General features: G+C 47.5%; 1 protein-coding gene across 3 annotated transcripts in view; it reads left to right on the top strand.

Moving 5' to 3' along the window:
• Positions 1 to 18,364, top strand: part of LRP4 (LDL receptor related protein 4) — an 82,996-nt gene that overhangs the window by 47,167 nt on the left and 17,465 nt on the right. The window contains exons 3-17 of one of the 3 annotated variants that reach the window (XM_064462586.1): positions 3,848 to 3,964; positions 5,992 to 6,105; positions 6,553 to 6,669; positions 9,147 to 9,275; positions 9,620 to 9,739; positions 9,870 to 9,995; positions 12,342 to 12,467; positions 12,915 to 13,049; positions 13,218 to 13,343; positions 14,351 to 14,581; positions 14,883 to 15,039; positions 15,399 to 15,616; positions 15,959 to 16,135; positions 16,718 to 16,840; positions 17,551 to 17,759. In XM_064462586.1, coding sequence (XP_064318656.1) covers positions 3,848 to 3,964; positions 5,992 to 6,105; positions 6,553 to 6,669; positions 9,147 to 9,275; positions 9,620 to 9,739; positions 9,870 to 9,995; positions 12,342 to 12,467; positions 12,915 to 13,049; positions 13,218 to 13,343; positions 14,351 to 14,581; positions 14,883 to 15,039; positions 15,399 to 15,616; positions 15,959 to 16,135; positions 16,718 to 16,840; positions 17,551 to 17,759 — 2,225 coding nt within the window. Of the gene's footprint in view, positions 1 to 3,847; positions 3,965 to 5,664; positions 5,758 to 5,991; positions 6,106 to 6,552; positions 6,670 to 9,146; positions 9,276 to 9,619; positions 9,740 to 9,869; positions 9,996 to 12,341; positions 12,468 to 12,914; positions 13,050 to 13,217; positions 13,344 to 14,350; positions 14,582 to 14,882; positions 15,040 to 15,398; positions 15,617 to 15,958; positions 16,136 to 16,714; positions 16,841 to 17,550; positions 17,760 to 18,364 lie in introns of those variants that run through there. The other 2 variants (XM_064462585.1, XM_064462588.1) reach the window with 2 other exon arrangements.

Below are 18,364 nucleotides of genomic sequence, written 5' to 3'. Positions count from 1 at the left end.
GGGGGAGGAATAGCAGGCTTATGATAGACCTAGCTTTGCTGAAACCTTGGATGATGTCCAGTGTGACCATGCAGAGGGATGAGCTCAGGGAAATGGTTGGAAGTTCAAAGGCCTTTTTTTGTTGCTCACTGCCAGCTGACAGAGACGCTCTCTTGGGCTGTTGCTGCCCAGCCTAGCTCTTCCCACGGCTCCCATTCCCTGGGCTTGTTCCCCGTCCTGCCTCTCTGCTCTGCCTGGGGAGGTGGGTTAGTCCCTGTCTGTCTGGGCGTTTGTGTGTCTTCAGCTCCGTCCTAGGACTTGCCTTTGCTCATCCCTTTTAGGGAAACATTGTTTCTTTGCACAGATACCAAGAGATCAAGCTGGGCTTGAGCAGGGAAGGGGGGGATGAGGCTTAACCGTGTTTACTGTTGCATTCCCTAATCCTGCTATGAGTAGCGGTGTAAGCACGTTAGTGCAATCTGTGATTACTTTCTCATCGGTGGAAGCAAGTGTCTACGAAGGTCTTGCAGCTTTCTTAGGAAGTAATAAATACGCTTCGTTTTACAGGCTGGAGAAGTGGGGCTAAAGAGGCAGAACTGTCTCGGTGGTGCAAGCATCAACAGCAAGCTGGGAAGAGAATATAGGGGCTCTGTTTCCAGTCTTCTAGATAGTAATCCAGCTTGTTCAGAGAGGTCTTGCTCTATCTCTAACACTGAAAGGAGAACATACTGCTTCATTTGTATTGCCATGTACTCTTCTTCTGACCATGGAAGAGTGTTTTTTTGAAATGAGTTATACAAGTCAGGGCAGTACACTTACCAATGGTATAGCTGCTCCATGAAGTCAGGACAAAATATAGTAGAGGTTGTTTGAATGTCCTAAGTGTGACCTCTTAACTTTTGAATTTCCTCTTAACTTCAGATTTCCAAACACTTTTGGATATATTTACAACAGTACTAAACATTAACTCTGGGCTAGTGGTCTGCCCTCAGCTTTAACTCCATAGGAATAAACCCCATCAAAATATGAAGTAATAAATGACCAACAGAAGGGCTGTATAATAACAACCCTAGAGCAAAGGGCTGTACAGTGGAACCAAAGCCTGATGGGAGCAAACAGAAGGAAACACAGGAATGTTTCTGTGTAGGCAGTTTGTTTTTTAATGGGGAGAAGGGATCATGTATTGGGAGGGCAGAGCTGGGAAGAGACCGCTCATGTGTGAAAGCTGCTCCCAGAATCTTGTGCATTTTCCTTTGAAGCATCTGTTTCTGGCCATTATTAGATTCAGGATACAAGTTTACGTGGATCCCTGCCCTGATCCCATTGGCAGTTCCTCTGCTCTGTGAGACATCAGCCTTCATTTAGGGTTTGTTTTTTTTTTGTCTTAAGTGGGTTTGTGTTTTTTCTTCCTCCTTTAAAGGAGAGCTCCTGTAAAAGTGGATTTATCTCCCCCCTGGTGTTGTCTGGGCTGGCACGTACTTGCTGTCTGCTGGGGTGGGAATTAGGTCCTCCTTTGTATGTGGGAGTTTGTGTTTCACCCTCTTCCCCCTGCTCCCCCTCCCCTGTGCTTCAAGCTCAATTTTTATATTTAGGGGGACTATGAAATTGGCTGAACTGCTCCCTGTAGGGGTGGAATTTCATTTTGTGTTGTTACCTCATGAACGGATGCAGCAGTTCAATGGGATAATGATATCGGCTCTGAACCAGCGCTAATGGCCTAACCCTCTGGGAGCCTGAAGAATTCTCCCCTGGAGAGTCAGCATGCAAATTTCCCTTCCAGGTGGCTCCTGTGCAGTCCATTGGTGATTAGTCACGCTGGGACCGGTGAGAGCAGACAGAAAAGCATATGCTGGGGGGATGGTCTTAGTCCTGAAACTGCAGCTGAGGCTGGGGAAGGTTTGCTCAGCGTGCATTGTATGGAAGTTGTGCTTCAGGGAGAGAGGGCTGATCTGTGGGACTGACCCTCTGAATCCAAAAATCTGTCTTGGTTTTGGTTGGAAGCAGAGTTTGGCAACTGGAGTGTTTTCCCCTTCTGCCTGCTCTGGGGAAGAAGCAGCTCCCTCTCCGTTTTGATGCAGCAACACAGGGGTGCTCAGGGAAGGGGCAATGTAAGGAAATGGGTTAACCATAGAATCATTAAGGTTGGAAAAGACCTCTGGGATCATCAAGTCCAACCGTCAACCCAATACCGCCGTGCCTCCTAAACCATGTCCCAAAGTGCCACGTCTACACACTTTTGAAGCATTAGGAGACCAGGGTGCTGTCAAGCCTGTGGGGTGCAAATAAAGATTTGCATGCTTCCCTCTCCTTCATACCTCTCTGGGGCCTAGAAGTAGCTGGATCTGACCTGGCTATATATCTGCATGGGGCATCCTGGACGTGATGGGAAGAGCCTTATCCCAAGGGCCAGGGCCAGATGCTGTATTTTGTCACCTAGCGCAGGGTTCAGCATTGAGAGCAGTGACATCTGCAGTGATATCCTCTTGGATACAGAGATGCCCACGCCTGCCATAGTGCAGGAACGGCTGAAAAGATGATCCGCATTTGTGGTTAGGAAAAGAGATGTTAGAGCAAGTCTGAGTTTAACTGCGCTAGTGTATTCTTAGGGTGGGAGGCTTTTAGGACAGGCCCTTGGTGAGAAATGTTGGAGGACTTGCTATAGAGAGCAGTGAATGATTCTGTGTAGTGTAATCCATGCCTCTTTCACAGGACATTGGCAGCAGTACTGGGCCAAGGGGAAATGGAGGGCTGAGGAAGCTGGAAGAGCTGAAAGTGTGACTATATTTGTTCTTACTAAATCCTCCTCCCTGCGTGTGTGTCTACTGTCTCCACCACCTTCTTTTACCTGCCTCCCTCCCCTCGCGCTACCACCTCCCTAGTGTTTGCAGGGGAGGAAGCAGCAGCATAACAGAAGAGGGCTGGCCTGCCTGGTGACAGATGGGAGATGCTGTTGGCAAGCTGGGCTGGGATGAAAGGGTTTCAGGCACTAGCCTCTCCAGCCCTTGCCCCTTTGCATTGCTGAGCGAACATTCTTGGAGAACACACCTGTCAGGAACAGTCTTGTGCAGCCCCTTCCCTACCACAGCTGGCAGCACTTAAAAGCATGAACCTCCTGGGGTTGAGTGTGCCTGTCATCCGTGGGGGTAAGGACAGGGCTGATGCTCCCCCTTGAATTCCAGCTTTGTGGCTCCAGGCCTCTTCAAACACTGGACTTGTTGTTCTACTCCATTGCCAGCAGGCTCCTGTGTAAGCAAGAATCATCCCATGCCTGCCCCCTTCCTCTGTCCCTTCGGGAGACCTCTAGCAGGGTTTGGACTCCGTTGCCCGCACCTGAGGTACAACAGATTGTCCCCAGCAGTGGATTCCTGCCTCTAAGCTTTTCCTCACAGGTCTGTTAGGAACTCTGCCAGTGTTTTTTGTCTGTGCTGGGACACGTGTGCCTTGCAAAATCCTGTTCCCCGAAACACTGCTCCTGGTAGTTCTCACTCTAAAGAACTCTCTGTGTAATACAAATAGGATGGGCTGCACTAGGAATCGTGCAGCAAAGATACTGACAATGTAATTTTGCTTGTTATAAAACAAGTGCAGTTATGGGAGGACAGCAGGTTCAGGGATGAAAGAGCAAAAAGGAACTCAATGGGGGAATTGTGGCAGCTACTTTATTGTGGAAAGGTTGGTGCTTCTCTGGGGAGGGGAGACTGCCAAGCTATAGACCTACCCTGGCCCCCCATCTGAGGGAAAGCTCCTCCTCAAGACTTGAAATTTTATGTCTTTGGTTTCTAAGAGGTGTAGCCTCACGAGGGAAGGAACTTAGCTTTCGGGAGGGAAGCTGGCTGCTGCTCCATGAGTTATTTCTTTGCTGTTGCAGTGCTGCCCACTTGCTCTCCCTTGGACTTCCACTGCGACAATGGGAAATGTATCCGCCGGTCGTGGGTTTGTGATGGAGACAACGACTGTGAGGATGATTCTGATGAACAGGACTGCCGTAAGTCATATCTCTGTGGGGAGAGGGTGGCTGAAGTGCCTGCCTGCCCTGGCTGGTGAAAGCTGACCTTTTTTAATGACAGGAATGTAGGAGTTTACCCACTGAATCAGACCTTTGGCTTGTAATAAGCTATACCCTGCCTCTGACAGAGGTGTGTACGTGATGTCCGTAAGCCCTGCCACCTTGGCACCTGGCTTGCTGTTTAGCTGTGTGTCCTGGGGGACAGGATGCTTCTCCATCCAGCTGGAGAACTGTTTACGCCCTGCAGCCTTGCTAGTTAATGTCCTATGAAGCACTTCCCTGAGCTTGAGCTCTTTGTGTCTTCCCCTGTTCATTGAAACACCTAACCCCTGCCAAATCCTACTGAACTGCCTGTCTGGCTGACTTCCTACGGCCTCGGGTTCCGCTGTCCGACTTCTCAGCTGAGTGGGGTTGTCCCTGGCATCACCTCCCTTCAACCAGAGCTCCCCAAGGAGAGCGAGGTGCTGTAGGGATGCTGCCCACACAGAAAATGGTTACCCTGAAAGCTGACTGTCTGCTGCCATGTGAGGCACCACCTTCAAAAGAGCTGCCACGGCAGGCTGCCAGCTGTGAGCGCGTGAGCGCTGCCGTTGTGCTTCTACAGGTTATTAAAATGGAGGGAATTTCGCCTGTGTCTTTGTTGCTCGGCCCCCTCGTTTCCCCTTTCTGTTGAGGGCAAGGGATACATGTGGTTGATTTCCATTAGCAAAAGGTAATCTGGGATACAACTTCTCCACCGCAGATCGTCAGGTCCATGGCAGCATGTGCCAGAGAACCAGTTTGTTATGTAGCACTGCATCTTCAGCTTCTCCGAAACCGCACTGGCAGCTAGGGCTGGCATCAGGCTGCAGTTAGGAGCAGAAATGTTCTGCTCTCTGTTTGAGATGGTGGTAGCTGTTTAATAAGCATCACTCTACAGCCTTTGAATTCTATAAAGGTTGTGTACATTTTGCTCCAGAGTGGCTCAGATGGAGGAACCACATCCAAAGAAATAAAAAAATAAACCTCCTGGCTGTAAAGTATTCCATGTCCAATACTTGCACGGAGATGAATTCACTCTTTGATCAGTATGCCCCTGATCTTTGTCTGCCGTTTTGGGGAAAGGGCTGGGAAGCAAGGTTCAGGGGTTTGACATCTTATGTGATGCTCTGGGTCGCAGGACTAAGCTCAGTTTTCCAGTCTATTCAAAAATGTTCATGAAAGAAAAGGTCTATAGGTCTGCATTTGTTTGGTCTTCTGTTTTTCAGAAAAAGTTGGAATGCCCTCATGTCTAAGGCAACAATGGAGAAGGGTGTGATCGAAAGATTTGGAGACTAATGAAAGGAGGAAGGCAAGGTTCTGTGAAAAAGAGACTCCTAGAGGGTTGTTCAGACTAGCACGTAACCATGGGAGGGTTTCTGATGGATTGAGGTCCTCAGGTCGTAATTTTGCAGTCCCTTTCCTCACTGGTTTGTAGAGAAGCTGTCTTAAAAGACTGACAAAGAGGGTGGAATAAGCCTGCAAATACTGAGGCATTCAGAAGAGGAAGTTCAAATTTTCTCTCTCCCTTTTCAATGAAGATTTCCATTCCTTTGAAGATAGCTTTGGCATTATTGTGGAAAGAAGGTGGAGATATAATTCTACCAGCAATTATTTATTAGATAATGATAGGGCCTATTAATTCCTTTAAAAACAAGCCTGGATTGCCTCTTTTCTGTGCAGGGATCTCTTCAGCCTGGCCTGGGTCTGGGCTAGAATACCAACACAGGGTGGATGGCTCCTCTCTGTTCCAGGTACTTCATCCAACCCGTGTTCTCAGGTCTTAAAGCCTGCTGTACTAATGACTTGTGGATGGAGTGGAAGAGGCACACTCGAGAAGCCTCACAGCGACCCTAGTGGTATTGTTAGGGGAAGGGAAATCAGCTCTCCAACATCACGGTTGCTCAACTTGTAACGTGTCACAGATTTGGTGTTCTGCAAGGTAAATCTTGTCTTGCCTTCACCTTATCTCCATTGTGTCCCTGCAGCTCCACGGGAGTGTGAGGAAGATGAGTTCTCATGTCAGAATGGATACTGCATCCGCAGCCTGTGGCACTGTGATGGTGACAATGACTGTGGTGACAACAGCGATGAGCAGTGTGGTGAGTGATGTGGTCCTACAAATACTGCCCTGCCAGCACTTTAAAAGGGGTAGCGCAGACTTCAATCTGTGCAGTTCTAGGATCCCCTGAGCATGACAAGGGCCTGCAGACGGCTTGTCTGGACTGGGCTGGTGGGATATTCTGTTCCCATGGCTGGCTGCTTGGGATCTCCGGCTGTGTGGCTTACCTGCCAGGCAAAAATCACCTGAGACCTGTTATTCCTTGACATGCCATAGTGAAGTCCTGTGGATTCCTTTTGCATCCAAGCCCTCTGTGTCAGTTAAATGAAAAAGGATGGCTTTGCTGAGATGATGCATGACATGGGTGTGTACGGTTTAATGAGCAGTCTTGTTTGCAGGTACCCTAGGAGCTTCAGGAACATGGTGTGGTTGTTTCCTGGGTACTCTGAGAAAAGCCAAGGCTTTGTTTGTGTTGCTGTCTCTGCAGATATGAGAAAGTGCTCAGAGAAGGAGTTTCGTTGCAGTGACGGTAGCTGCATAGCTGAGCACTGGTTCTGTGATGGTGACACAGACTGCAAGGATGGGTCAGATGAAGAGAATTGCCGTAAGTCCTCTCCTTGCATTGTAAACACAGGAAATAGCCTTTTGGACCTGCTGCTTTTTTGGGATTTGGCATGTTTTCTGCAGCAGAGATCAAAAACAAGTTAGTCCTGCCTGAACTGACAGCTGTGTTGCTTTCTGTTGCCTACCCCAGAGGGCCCAAGAAGATGGTACATCTCTTGTGTTACTTCATAGGCGTACTTTGTCTGTGTGTGGCTGCTTCTCTGTTCCCTCCCATGGCTGTCCGACCTTGAGTCGGAGCTGGAGGCTTAGCTTTAGTGAATACAGCTCTATATAGGACTGTAGGAGTTGGAGGGCAGGGGGGAAGGGGAGAAAACTATTCCCTTCTTTTTTGTCATGTCTGATTCCTGCCTGAAACTTCGGGGGGGGCGGGGAGGGGGGGATCTGCCCCCTGAGAGCATCCTCAGGGACTGCACATCCTCAGCTGGCACACCGCAGGGGCCGCCTGCCCGACCTCTTCACTTGGATGCGTTATGCAGGACATTGTCCAAAAAGGGCCGATAGGACAAGTCAGCTGGAAGCTGATGTGACTGATGGGGAAGGGGGGCTGTGAGAGCCCAAAAAAGTTGTTTTCTCCTCTACATTCACAGGCTCGTAGCAAGTGGGACAGAAGTCTATGATGTCCGTTCCTAACCACCACCGCTTGTCTCCTGTGTCTGTGAATGCTGTCGGTGTCTGTGGAAGTTGCAGTGGTCCCTTCCCCCACCCTGCTCTGAAAGGCATTTTGCAGAATTTGTTCTAGATAGCAGGAAACTTCAAAAGGCTCTGGGAGGGAGGTCAGGGCCGCCAGCTCCTGAAGGGCAGGGGGAGTGGATGCATGGGGGAGTTGTCTTTTATCTCTCCAGATAATGAGCTGGCAAGGAGCCAGGGGCTGCAAACATTTCCAAGCCAGGAAAGGGCTCTAAGAGGAAGCCAGCTTCTCTCCCTCTCCTTTCCCCCCTCTCCCTTTCTTACTCCTTGGCCTGTTGCTTCCTCGCAGGCCATGAATAATAGACCCTTGGGAAGGAAGGGAAGATGTTCCAACCTTGCCTCCCATGGGAGTGGAGGGGCACCCAGAACTGGTGTTCTGTTCCCTGAGCTGGAACTGTTTCTCTGAGCTGGAATGCTTCTCCGGTCCTGGCTGGCAGTTGTCTCTATCTGGCATTTTAAGTAACTCACTAAGCAGCTCAGTTTGGCTACCTCCCTTTCTCTTATCTTCTTCCATGTGGTTGTCATCTTTTTGCCATCTCCAATCCTGCTTGTCATTCATCTAGGACAAGGTGGGACTATATTGTTCTTTAGTGTGTTATTTCTTTTTCTTTTGTGTGTATGTTTCTTTTGGGTTGGGTGTGTGCTATAACTGAATCGCACTCTGTGAGGATCTAAGTCACTAAGATTTTCTCCTCAAGGAGACCCAAACGCTCCTTTCAGGCTCCTTTGGTGAGGCATGTGTTAACACACGTTTTAGTATCCAGCCACTGGATACTCAGTGAACTAAAGCTCTTACTGCATGCCTGCAGGCTGCGTCTACTACTTCATGTTGGAGAGGCACGTGTAGTTCACTTCCCACACTGTCAGTCTTTTCCACTTTTTAAAACGGATTTATTTTCAGAGCTCCTCAGTTGGAAGACTCCTATGCCTGAAACATGCGGTTTATTCCCGGACAGTATGAGAAGAGGTGTCAGATTCTGTTGTGTGGGACTCAAAATATTTTTCATCCCTTCCCACATAGTGTGCTGTTGGAGAGAGAACAGTGGACAAATCCTTGATTACAAGTTTGCTGGGCATTGCCCAGTGTCATCAGTCTGGCCGTGCTCCTTACTGATCAGGCACGGTTTGTTTTGGCGAAAGCTTGAGAAGAAAGTGGCGGGGAAATCCTCTAAGGTCGGGTGCAGACCTGGGCACCTTGCTGCTTGCTTGCTTCCTTTGATCTTCAAGCGCTTATTTTTGTTAAAATTTGAAAGGAATTATTCCATACTTTAACCTTGCATTCTGACATGCCTCAGTCCTTAATATAGAGCTACCCCAAAGGGTATCTGCATTTTTCCATCTGTTTTTTTATATACCTTTTTCAGGTTTAATAAACAGTTCCTAGCTGTTTGCTTCTCTAGAACATATTGACTCTTGAAGTTAGTGTTTATAGTCTTATATCCTATGTATTTTTGGTTTTGTTTTGTTTCTTGGGGTGGTTTTTTTGTTGTTGTTGTTGGTTGGTTGGTTTTGGGTTTTGTTTGTTAGTTTTTGTTACTATTAGTGGATTGTCTGCATGGGTTTCTTATATATAGGTTTAACCTGCCCCTCCATGCAGCACAAACAAAATTCAAGTTATTCTCAGTAATGCAGGTCACGCAGAGATATGCAGCGACGGCTGGTAATTTCCAACACCTTTCCATTGAATACTTGCTAGTCCATGATTAGACTGAGAAGGTTGCGGATTGTGCCCTGTCACCTCAGGCGTTTTTTCTTTGATTGCTTTGTTAGCATCAGATGTTCCAGCAGCCACCTGCAGCTTGGAGGAGTTCCAGTGTGCGTATGGACGCTGCATCTTGGACATCTACCACTGTGATGGCGACGACGACTGCGGGGACTGGTCTGATGAATCTGACTGCTGTAAGTTAGTGCAGGGTGATACACTGGTCCAAGCATCTGAGTTGCAAACCTAAATGGATTTTTCATTGGCTAGAGAGGGGTTGCAGTGTGCGCAGCAATCTAATCGTTCACATGTAAGCTGGCTTTTTCTTTTTTTTTTTTTTTTTCTTTTAATTGAAAAAGTGAGAATAGTGGTAGCATCTGTGTAGTCAGTACACTTCTGCGTCAGGAATTAAAGCAGTTTTCAGGAGAAGTCTATTCAGGACCAAGTTCCACAGCAGTAGAGAGTAAGGGTGGTTCTGGGGGGCTTTGGGGATGTTACATTGGTCTGAGTTTGTTCTTTATATCCTTCACCACCTCTGCAGCATCTCACCAGCCTTGTCGCTCTGGAGAGTTCATGTGCAACAGTGGCTTGTGCATTAACGCTGGCTGGAGGTGTGATGGAGACTTCGACTGTGATGACCAGTCAGATGAGAGGAACTGCAGTGAGTGCTGGGAACTAGTGGAAGCATGACATTTCTGTGGATGCAAAAGAGTATTTGGGACTGTTAGCTTTGGCATTGGGCCTCCTCTGCTCCTTCTTGCTCATCTAATGTTCTTTTTTTGGTCCCTCAGCTACATCTATGTGCACAGCTGACCAGTTCCGCTGTAAATCTGGGCGCTGTGTCCGTCTGTCCTGGCGTTGTGATGGGGAAGATGACTGCTCTGACAACAGTGATGAGGAGAACTGTGAGAACACAGGTTTGGCCTGTTACCTTGCTGCTTATAGCTAATGTTTCCATCCTGGAGGTAATAGCTAGTGAAGTGTCTTTTAGATTGCCTCACTGAGTTCAGCCTAGAGTTCCTGTTCTTTCCAAAGTAATGGGACCTATAGGCTATCTTATATGCTTGCAAAGAGGTGTAGATCTGCATGCTTAAACTGACTTAAGTGATGGTGTTTTCTGGTCAAATGTCAGATCCCTGTATCTTCCTATCCGGTCCCTACACTGTGGATTACCACAGAGCTCTGAGATGATTCCATTCAGACTTGGAAACATTAATAGTGTGCAAAGTTGCTACCTTTGTCAAATGGACTATGTCTAACTCATGCCTTCTAAATAGTTCTGGATAGCTTTCATGTTGCCTTGTGAAATTGCTAAGCAATTCAAGCAGGCAGTGGAATCAAAAAGGGCGTTTTGCAGAAGTGAAGGATAAAGCCCTTGTTTTGGAGGTTAAGTGTGTCAGTTTTCCCCTTAGATATCTGCTCAGGAGTCTCCCTTTCTAGTAATCATTTCACATATAGCCATTCTTTTAGATAATAGTGGTTATGGGGAAGAAGAGGGTTTCAACAGACCCTAGTGTTATGGTAGGTTTCAAGGTATGTCTAGAATCTTCTGTTTTCCTGAAATCCTTCAGGATGTCTGTAGCCCTTCTTGAGCAATAATGTGTCCTGGTCCATGAATTCATCCCTGTGAGTGGAGCCCAGCTGTTGCATACTGACCCTTCCGGATCAGTGTATTTTAAACAGTGGGTTCAGGGGTGACAAAAGGGATTTGTGAAACTATACCCCTTGCTTGGTCCTCTTGAGGAGGGGAGAGTGAGTGTTCTACAAGGACAGCTGAGCTCAGAGGAGTGTGAGAGGCACACTTCGCAGCCATCTGAGAGCAGCTGCTCTAGATTGGTCAGCTGTCATGAGCAACACTGTGCAGGAGATGGTGGTGATCCTGGAAAAAGCAACTGTACTTAAAGATGAGCCGGTAACCCTTTTTCCTCATCCTGATTACAAAGGTATTTAGAGGTAATGAAAGAACAGTTGCCACCCAGAAGCCAAGTCAAACTTCCAGAGCCACTGAAATTCAACCTCTCCACCTCAAACCAAACCCGAGGCAGTTGAGTACAGCTGTTGTTACTATAAGGTTAGTTGTGCGGTTCTGCATTAGGTCTGTGGTGATAGTCAGCAGGTAAAAATTAACTCAGGGTTTCCAAGTAGAACGTGTACTGGCTCATGTAAGCGAAATAGTGTGCTGTCTCAATGCCTGTAGCAAGAGTTAAAATCCCATGTCACCTCTTGGATTCAGAGCAGAATTATATTTATATTGCCCATAGAGAGAAGATTCCTAGAATACTGGGAGATCAGCTGATGTAAGGATCTTTGATACGACAAATGTAGTCCAAGTTTCAGAATCCTTCATATAAAGCATTCCTGTGCTCTGAAAAGTGAATCTGCATGTGATTTGGTTTTATGTTCCCAGTTGGTGTGTCTGTTCTTATTTGTACTTGTTAATCTCACAACTAACCTTTTCCATGTTGCTTACAGGCAGTGTGCCAATCTAATTGTTTCTTTGCCGATAACTGTATTGTCCTGCTGTCCTCCTAGGATTATCAGAGGGCGATGGTTTGGAAACCACTAACCAAGTCAGCTTAAGAGGCACAAGAAGTAAGAGGCAACAGGCCAGTGCAGTCATTGCTGAAGAAACAATCAGATTGGCAAAGTCCCTACAAACACTATTACTTTGCCTAAAAGAATTCTGTAGAGTCTCCCTGCCAACAGCAGAAGTCGAAGCGTGTAGCTTGTGTGAAATCCTGTTGCCTGAGCTCAGATTTCAAGGATGCATGTACATATCATTCCAAGTCCATCACAGTGCAGTTAGGGCTGGACAAGATGCACATTCCTAGGTGGGTTTAAGATCCATAGCCACGTTGGGATGACACATCAGATGATTAAACTGAGGAACTGACTCCTCTCTTGCACATGCTGAGTAGGGTTGTGGAATCTGGAACCAAAGGGAACTAAGCCAGGACCTTCCAGTCATTCTGAGAGAAACTGAATAGCTGAACTTCCCAATAAAGCAACATCAGACTCAGTCTGGAGGAGAGTTCACAGGCATCCAAATCAGCATAAAGATATGTGGAGCAGTAAGGGGTGCAAGATGAGCTGAATTCAAGGAAAGAGTAAGTCATGGATTTGTGCTCATATGTAAAGTTTACAGATCTTAGCAAATCTTAGGAAAACAAATTTTAGAAAATGTTTTGTATCCTTCTCTTCACCATGACTGTTGTTCCATCAGTAAGCTGTGGTGTGCTTACTTTCCCCTTCTTCTATGGCAGGGACCCCTCAGTGTGCCCCAGACCAGTTCCTGTGTGGGAATGGGCGTTGTATTGGCCAGAGGAAGCTGTGCAATGGAGCAAACGATTGTGGAGATGGCAGTGATGAGAGCCCGCATCAAAACTGCCGTAAGTTCTCCAAGTTCAGTCTTAAACATAAATGGAGGCACTGTGATTTGTGGGAGTCTCTCTTAGTGTTGCTGAAGGATGTGTATAAGGAAGAAAGCCTGGGTTGTGGTAATGGGAGAGCATTGAAGACTGAGGAAATGACCTTGGTGGTTTTGCCAATTAAATACTGCAGACGAGGAACAATGAGAAGGCTTATGATCTCAGGTATCAGAGTTTGCCTGCAGAGATAGTGAATCCTAAAAGCATATTATTCTGAGCTTCATTGTCCCCTTCGGTTGCAGCCTGCAAGGAGAGAGTTGTGACTGCGAAGAGGCAGCTTCCAGAACAGCCTGTGTCCTTCCCCTCTTGCTCAGCCTGTTCTGAAGGGTCACTGCTGCCTAACAGCTGAGGACGCAAGCAGCTGCCTTGTGATTTCAGCTCAGTCATCTTCACATGTTCCTTTTGCAGGTCCACGAACGGGGGAGGAGAACTGCAATGTTAACAATGGTGGCTGCGCTCAGAAGTGCCAGATGGTACGAGGAATGGTGCAGTGCACCTGCCACACAGGTTACAGGCTTCTGGAAGATGGCCGATCATGCCAGGGTGGGTTTTTGGAGCAGTAGCCTCCTCCCTGCTGCTTTGATGTGCTTGAAGTTGATGGCTACGATAGGGTGCAAATCAGAGCATGAAAGCAGAAGCAAGCTTTTGGTGAGGTTGCCTGGCTTGTTGATGATCTAATGGTAACTTTCTCCTTTTGTCGGCAATACGCAGATGTGAATGAATGTGCTGAGGAAGGTTACTGCAGCCAAGGCTGTACCAACAGTGACGGAGGCTTCCAGTGCTGGTGTGAGCAAGGCTACGAGCTGCGACCTGACAAGCGTAGCTGCAAAGCTCTAGGTAAAGGGGAGTTCAGCCTTTTTCTGGGGTGTGTCCGTTGGTCCAGTTCTCGTAATTTTGTCTCTAATGCTTCATTGGCAGTATTATGCTGTTCGCTGAGGCAACATGTGAGGAAAAGGAAGGAAGTACCTGGATGTGTATTAGATATGGCCAGGTTGTTGGTGAACGCCTGTAAAAATTTTGTGTGATTTTGACCACGGAGAAATACTTCACTGATTCCATTCCCTGCCAGCAGCAGGAAAGTCCTTGCCTTGTTTTCATAGTTCCTTGTTGTTCCTAGTGACCCAGAACTGGGACAGAAACAACCTCCTGCCTCTGCCTCTGTTCAGGAAGTGTCTTAACCTTTCCAGTCAGCGAGGTTGTGTCACACCTTGTAGTTTTACCCTTGATGCTGGTCACAAGTCCTGAATGCTGTGAGTGGCTGCTGTATGGGCATCTGCTGGTTTTTAAACTAATCTATACACTTGTTTAACTTTATTCCTCAGCTCCTCTAATTTAAAGAATTAAGATGACATTAGGAATTCCCCTAATGAAATCCTTAAAGGACGTTGATTGCGCGCGTCTCTGCGCGCGTCTCTTCTACTCTGCAGTACCTACTGAATTTATATCTGGCTGAGGCAGATTTTAACTGTGTCTTGTCTGTGGTAGAATACGTGATAAAGCACGTGTGTTTGTATTGCTAGAAGATGGATACAGGAAAAGGAAACTATAGTCCAGCTGCCTAGTGGTATGCTTTCAGAGGCTGAGGTGAGGCGGGCTTAGGTGGGAACTGGAATGATCACTTTTGGCTGAGTGAATGTTTGCCAAAAGGTTTAGAACTGCTCGTCTTTTGAGTTAGGACTATGTACTGAGAATGTGAAAACAGCGCTCTCTAAAGTGTTTTGGACATGGGAGTTGGTTTCTTGCTACCAGTACTGCAAAACTTATGTTCTGGGACTTGGTGCAGAGGGAATGGTAGGCAGGATCCTGTCAAAATACTCTAATGCTGTCTTCCCATATATTCTCAGGGCCAGAGCCAGTGCTTCTCTTTGCCAATCGAATTGATATCCGACAAGTGTTGCCTCATCGCTCAGAGTATACGCTGCTCCTGAACAATCTGGAAAATGCCATTGCCCTTGACTTCCACCACAGCAAGGAGCTGGTGTTTTGGTCTGACGTCACTCTCGATCGCATCATGAGGGCCAATCTGAATGGTAGCAATGTGGAAGAGGTGGTTTCCACAGGGCTGGAGAGCCCAGGTGCGTCACCACGAAAAAGGGAAAAGCCTGGGGACTGACCGTGGTGTGAGAATAGGGGTGGGTGAGTGGAGAAAAGTGGGTACCCAGCATGCAAAATGGAGTGCATCAATCTGAGCAAGGGATTGGGTTGGATGGAATGGGTGTGAGATGAGTGTCCCCCTAGAGTTAATCCTGGCTGATGGGGGAAGAGACAGGAGGACTGGACTGGGCCTCTTCTGAGGCTGAGAGGGAAAGGGAACTATTTTTCTGAGCAGATCCTGCTCCTGGTTTCATTCTGTGCTTAATTCTCCCCCGGAGATAGGTGGACTTGCTATTGACTGGATCCATGACAAGTTATACTGGACAGACTCTGGGACATCTCGAATTGAAGTAGCAAACTTGGATGGCACTCACAGGAAAGTGCTTTTGTGGCAGAACCTGGAGAAGCCCCGAGCAATTGCCCTACATCCTATGGAGGGGTGAGTGAAAACTTAGGACCCCAGCAAGCCCTCCATGCATGCACTTCCAGGTGAACACTGAAAACCCCGTCCTTGGTCGCAGAGGCTGCCTCTGGGCTCAAATCTTTCATTTGGTACTGCTAGTTTGGGGAACCTGGCAAGGCTGGGGGCTTTCAGAGCCTTAATCCTTTTCTGGGCCCTTTGGGTTTCACCAGCCTGAAAGTGCTGGATCTTGCCTTGTTGGCTGTCACTTCTCCCATGGCTGTGACCCAGTCTCGTGCTCGAGGTCACAGGACTGTTACTGGTTTGCCCTGATAGGGAGTGACGCTGGGTGTAATATGTGGGACATGAGTTTTCTAGGTAGTCCCTGTCTTCTCCAGCACTATCTACTGGACTGACTGGGGCAACACTCCACGCATTGAGTATTCCAACATGGATGGCTCTAATCGGCGCATCATTGCGGATACACACCTTTTCTGGCCCAACGGACTGACCATTGACTATGCAGGACATCGAATGTACTGGGTAGATGCCAAACATCATGTCATTGAGAGGGCTGACCTCGATGGGCGGAATAGGAAGGCTGTTATTAGCCAAGGTAAGTAAACAGGGCTACGTACTGGGAGTGCTCTCTGCAGTAAAGATGACTAGAGTAGCACAGTACTACCCTTGACTTTTAGAGCCACTGGCTCCTGTTTCTATGCTTGTCTCATGTTCTTTTGCTGTGGGATGAATTCTGCTACTACTTAGGGATGGGGTTTGCTACCTACTCTTTGGTGAACAGCAGAGAGAAATTGTCTGTTATATTAGTGTAAGGTGGATTTGAGTGGGTTGACTGTGTCAAGGCCTAAGGGGCAGTGGAAAGAGCTTTGTCTTGTCAGTCTGCTAGCCTGAGTCATGTTGGACCTGATTATATCCCTGTATTGAATATCTGTTACAGGCCTCCCGCACCCATTTGCTATCACCGTGTTTGAGGACAGTTTGTACTGGACAGACTGGCACACCAAGAGCATCAACAGTGCCAACAAATTCACGGGCAAGAACCAGGAGATAATTCGCAACAAACTCCACTTCCCTATGGACATCCACACGCTGCATCCTCAGCGCCAGCCAGCAGGTAACTGCAGAGAGGGTAGAGACCCATTTGAGCCACTAGAAGACCTGCTGCCACCCACCAGCTTGTAAAGCAGGGAGATGGCAAGCTTGAACCCAGCATATTGACACATCCACCACTTCCACCTCTGCTGAGAGCTGCTGCACAACTTGCTGCAACTAACAGTTCAGTTGAGGTCCCCCAGCGCCAGTAACCTGGTGTTGGGTGTTACCACAGCTCCCCCTGCTGACACCTGGGAGTGGAGGCTCTTCAGTAAGAAATACTTGTGACTGGTTTATGCAAGAGCTTTTTTGGAAGGGGGGAAAAAATAATAAATGAGCGCTAGTAATGGCTGACACCTCCCTTATTCCTCTTCGGTTGCCATAATGTGCTCTAGAATTGGATTGAGTTAAACACTTTATTTTAAAATTGAGCCCTACAAATGGAGTTAGTGCTTTAGTTGATACGTTTCCTTATTCTCAATTAATTTCTGGAAAGAGAAGTTGCATTGTCCATGTGGGTCTTGACACTTTGTCTGGTGTGTTTCCTCTTTTCTTTACTCTCCGCTTTATGCGTGGTCATTTTTGTCTTTGGCTACTTGAGCAGGGAGAAACCGTTGTGGGGCCAACAACGGGGGCTGTACTCACCTCTGCCTGCCAAGCAGCAAGGATTACACCTGCGCCTGCCCCACGGGCTTCCGCAAGACCAGCAGCCATGCCTGCGCCCAGAGTAAGTGAGGTGGGACCACAGCCTGCATGCTCAGATGTTTGGCGGGTGGCAGAGGGTTGGCAATGGGAGTAAGCATCAACAGTTGCTTCCAAGGAGATGCAGCTGGATAGACTGAGTAGTATTAAGGGCCCCGCCAGAGGCTGCTTCACCTTTTTGATGCGTTCCCGTGTTTTGCATTCCCATTTCCCTCACTAGGCTTGATGAGTGGAGATACAGAGAAGCTCCATCCTTGGCTCCTTATTTCAGGGCTGCTGGTGGTGCCATGCTACCTCTCACAGCTGATTGTTCCCCTAAAGCTCTGTCAGTGATGACCAAAAATTTGAGTCGTCTTGATTGCCACAGTTTCTCTTGGTTTGCAACCATGTGGAAGAATTAGGCCAACTGCCTCCTAGATTCTCAAGAGATGGCATAGCTATTTGATTTGGAGGGAGTTCTATGCCGTTCTTTGAAGAATATTGTTGACTTTGTTCCCTCAGCATAGGTTACCCCCAAGAGACAGCTCCTTACTACTCTGTTCCCTCCTGCCTACCCACCACACCCCACCCCCCACCCCCAGTGATATTTTGCTATCAATAAAATCCTGGGCTGTGACCTGCCAGTGAGAGATGATGTAAATGGTTGAGGTTGGATATAGCAGGGGATTGTCTGTGTCTATCACTGTGTTGTTGAACTTAGAGAAATTAAAAGAAGACCTTTCGAACTTTGATCAGGTCTTGACAAGTTCCTGCTTTTTGCCCGAAGGATGGACATCCGTCGGATCAGCTTTGACACAGATGACCTATCAGATGATGTCATCCCCCTTGCTGATGTTCGCAGCGCTGTGGCTCTAGACTGGGACTCAAAGGATGACTATGTCTACTGGACAGATGTTAGCACCGACTCAATCAGCCGAGCAAAATGGGATGGATCGAGCCAGGAGGTACAGTGTTAACTACGTGTGGAGGTCATCTAGCTAGGAGACTCCCTGAGCATCAGATCTGAAGCCACTGGGATACACTGGTCTTCTACAGACCTGCAGTTCATGCTGTATTTGTTGTTCATTAGTTTGCCTAGTTCTGGCTCTGAAAAGCCCTGACATCACTGACCACTTCCTACACAAATTTGGTGTACATTTCTGCTTCTACGGAAAAACCTTGAATTGGGACACAAAGCATGTTGATTTATAAGCTGTGGTCAATTCCTTTGTTGTAGCCCTAAAATCTGAAAGCAAGAAGTATTAAATCCTCCCTTATGTACTACATTTGGAACAAGAGCCACGCTCCTTGGGAACGCTTTTTGCACATGACCTTAGGCTAACGTTGCCATAAATGAGAGAAACAGAATTCAAAGTTTGGAGTTGCAGTTTGAACAGACATGAAAAGTAGATGTTTCTCCAAATGTAAGACTTATTTGAACTTCTAAGTCCTTAACGCGCTCTCTTGTATGGCGCTGCTCTGCTTGAGCTTTTGGCTTTTGAAAGTTAACATTGTTTGCGAATGGGTAGTGCATTGAGCAAGCGCTTTCTCACTAAGGATTTTTTCTTTT

Source organism: Phalacrocorax carbo, chromosome 10 (genome assembly GCF_963921805.1).
Source record: "Phalacrocorax carbo chromosome 10, bPhaCar2.1, whole genome shotgun sequence".
Lineage (NCBI taxonomy): Eukaryota > Metazoa > Chordata > Aves > Suliformes > Phalacrocoracidae > Phalacrocorax > Phalacrocorax carbo.
Note: the sequence above shows the minus strand (reverse complement) of the source record. Positions and strands in the feature narration are given on the sequence as shown.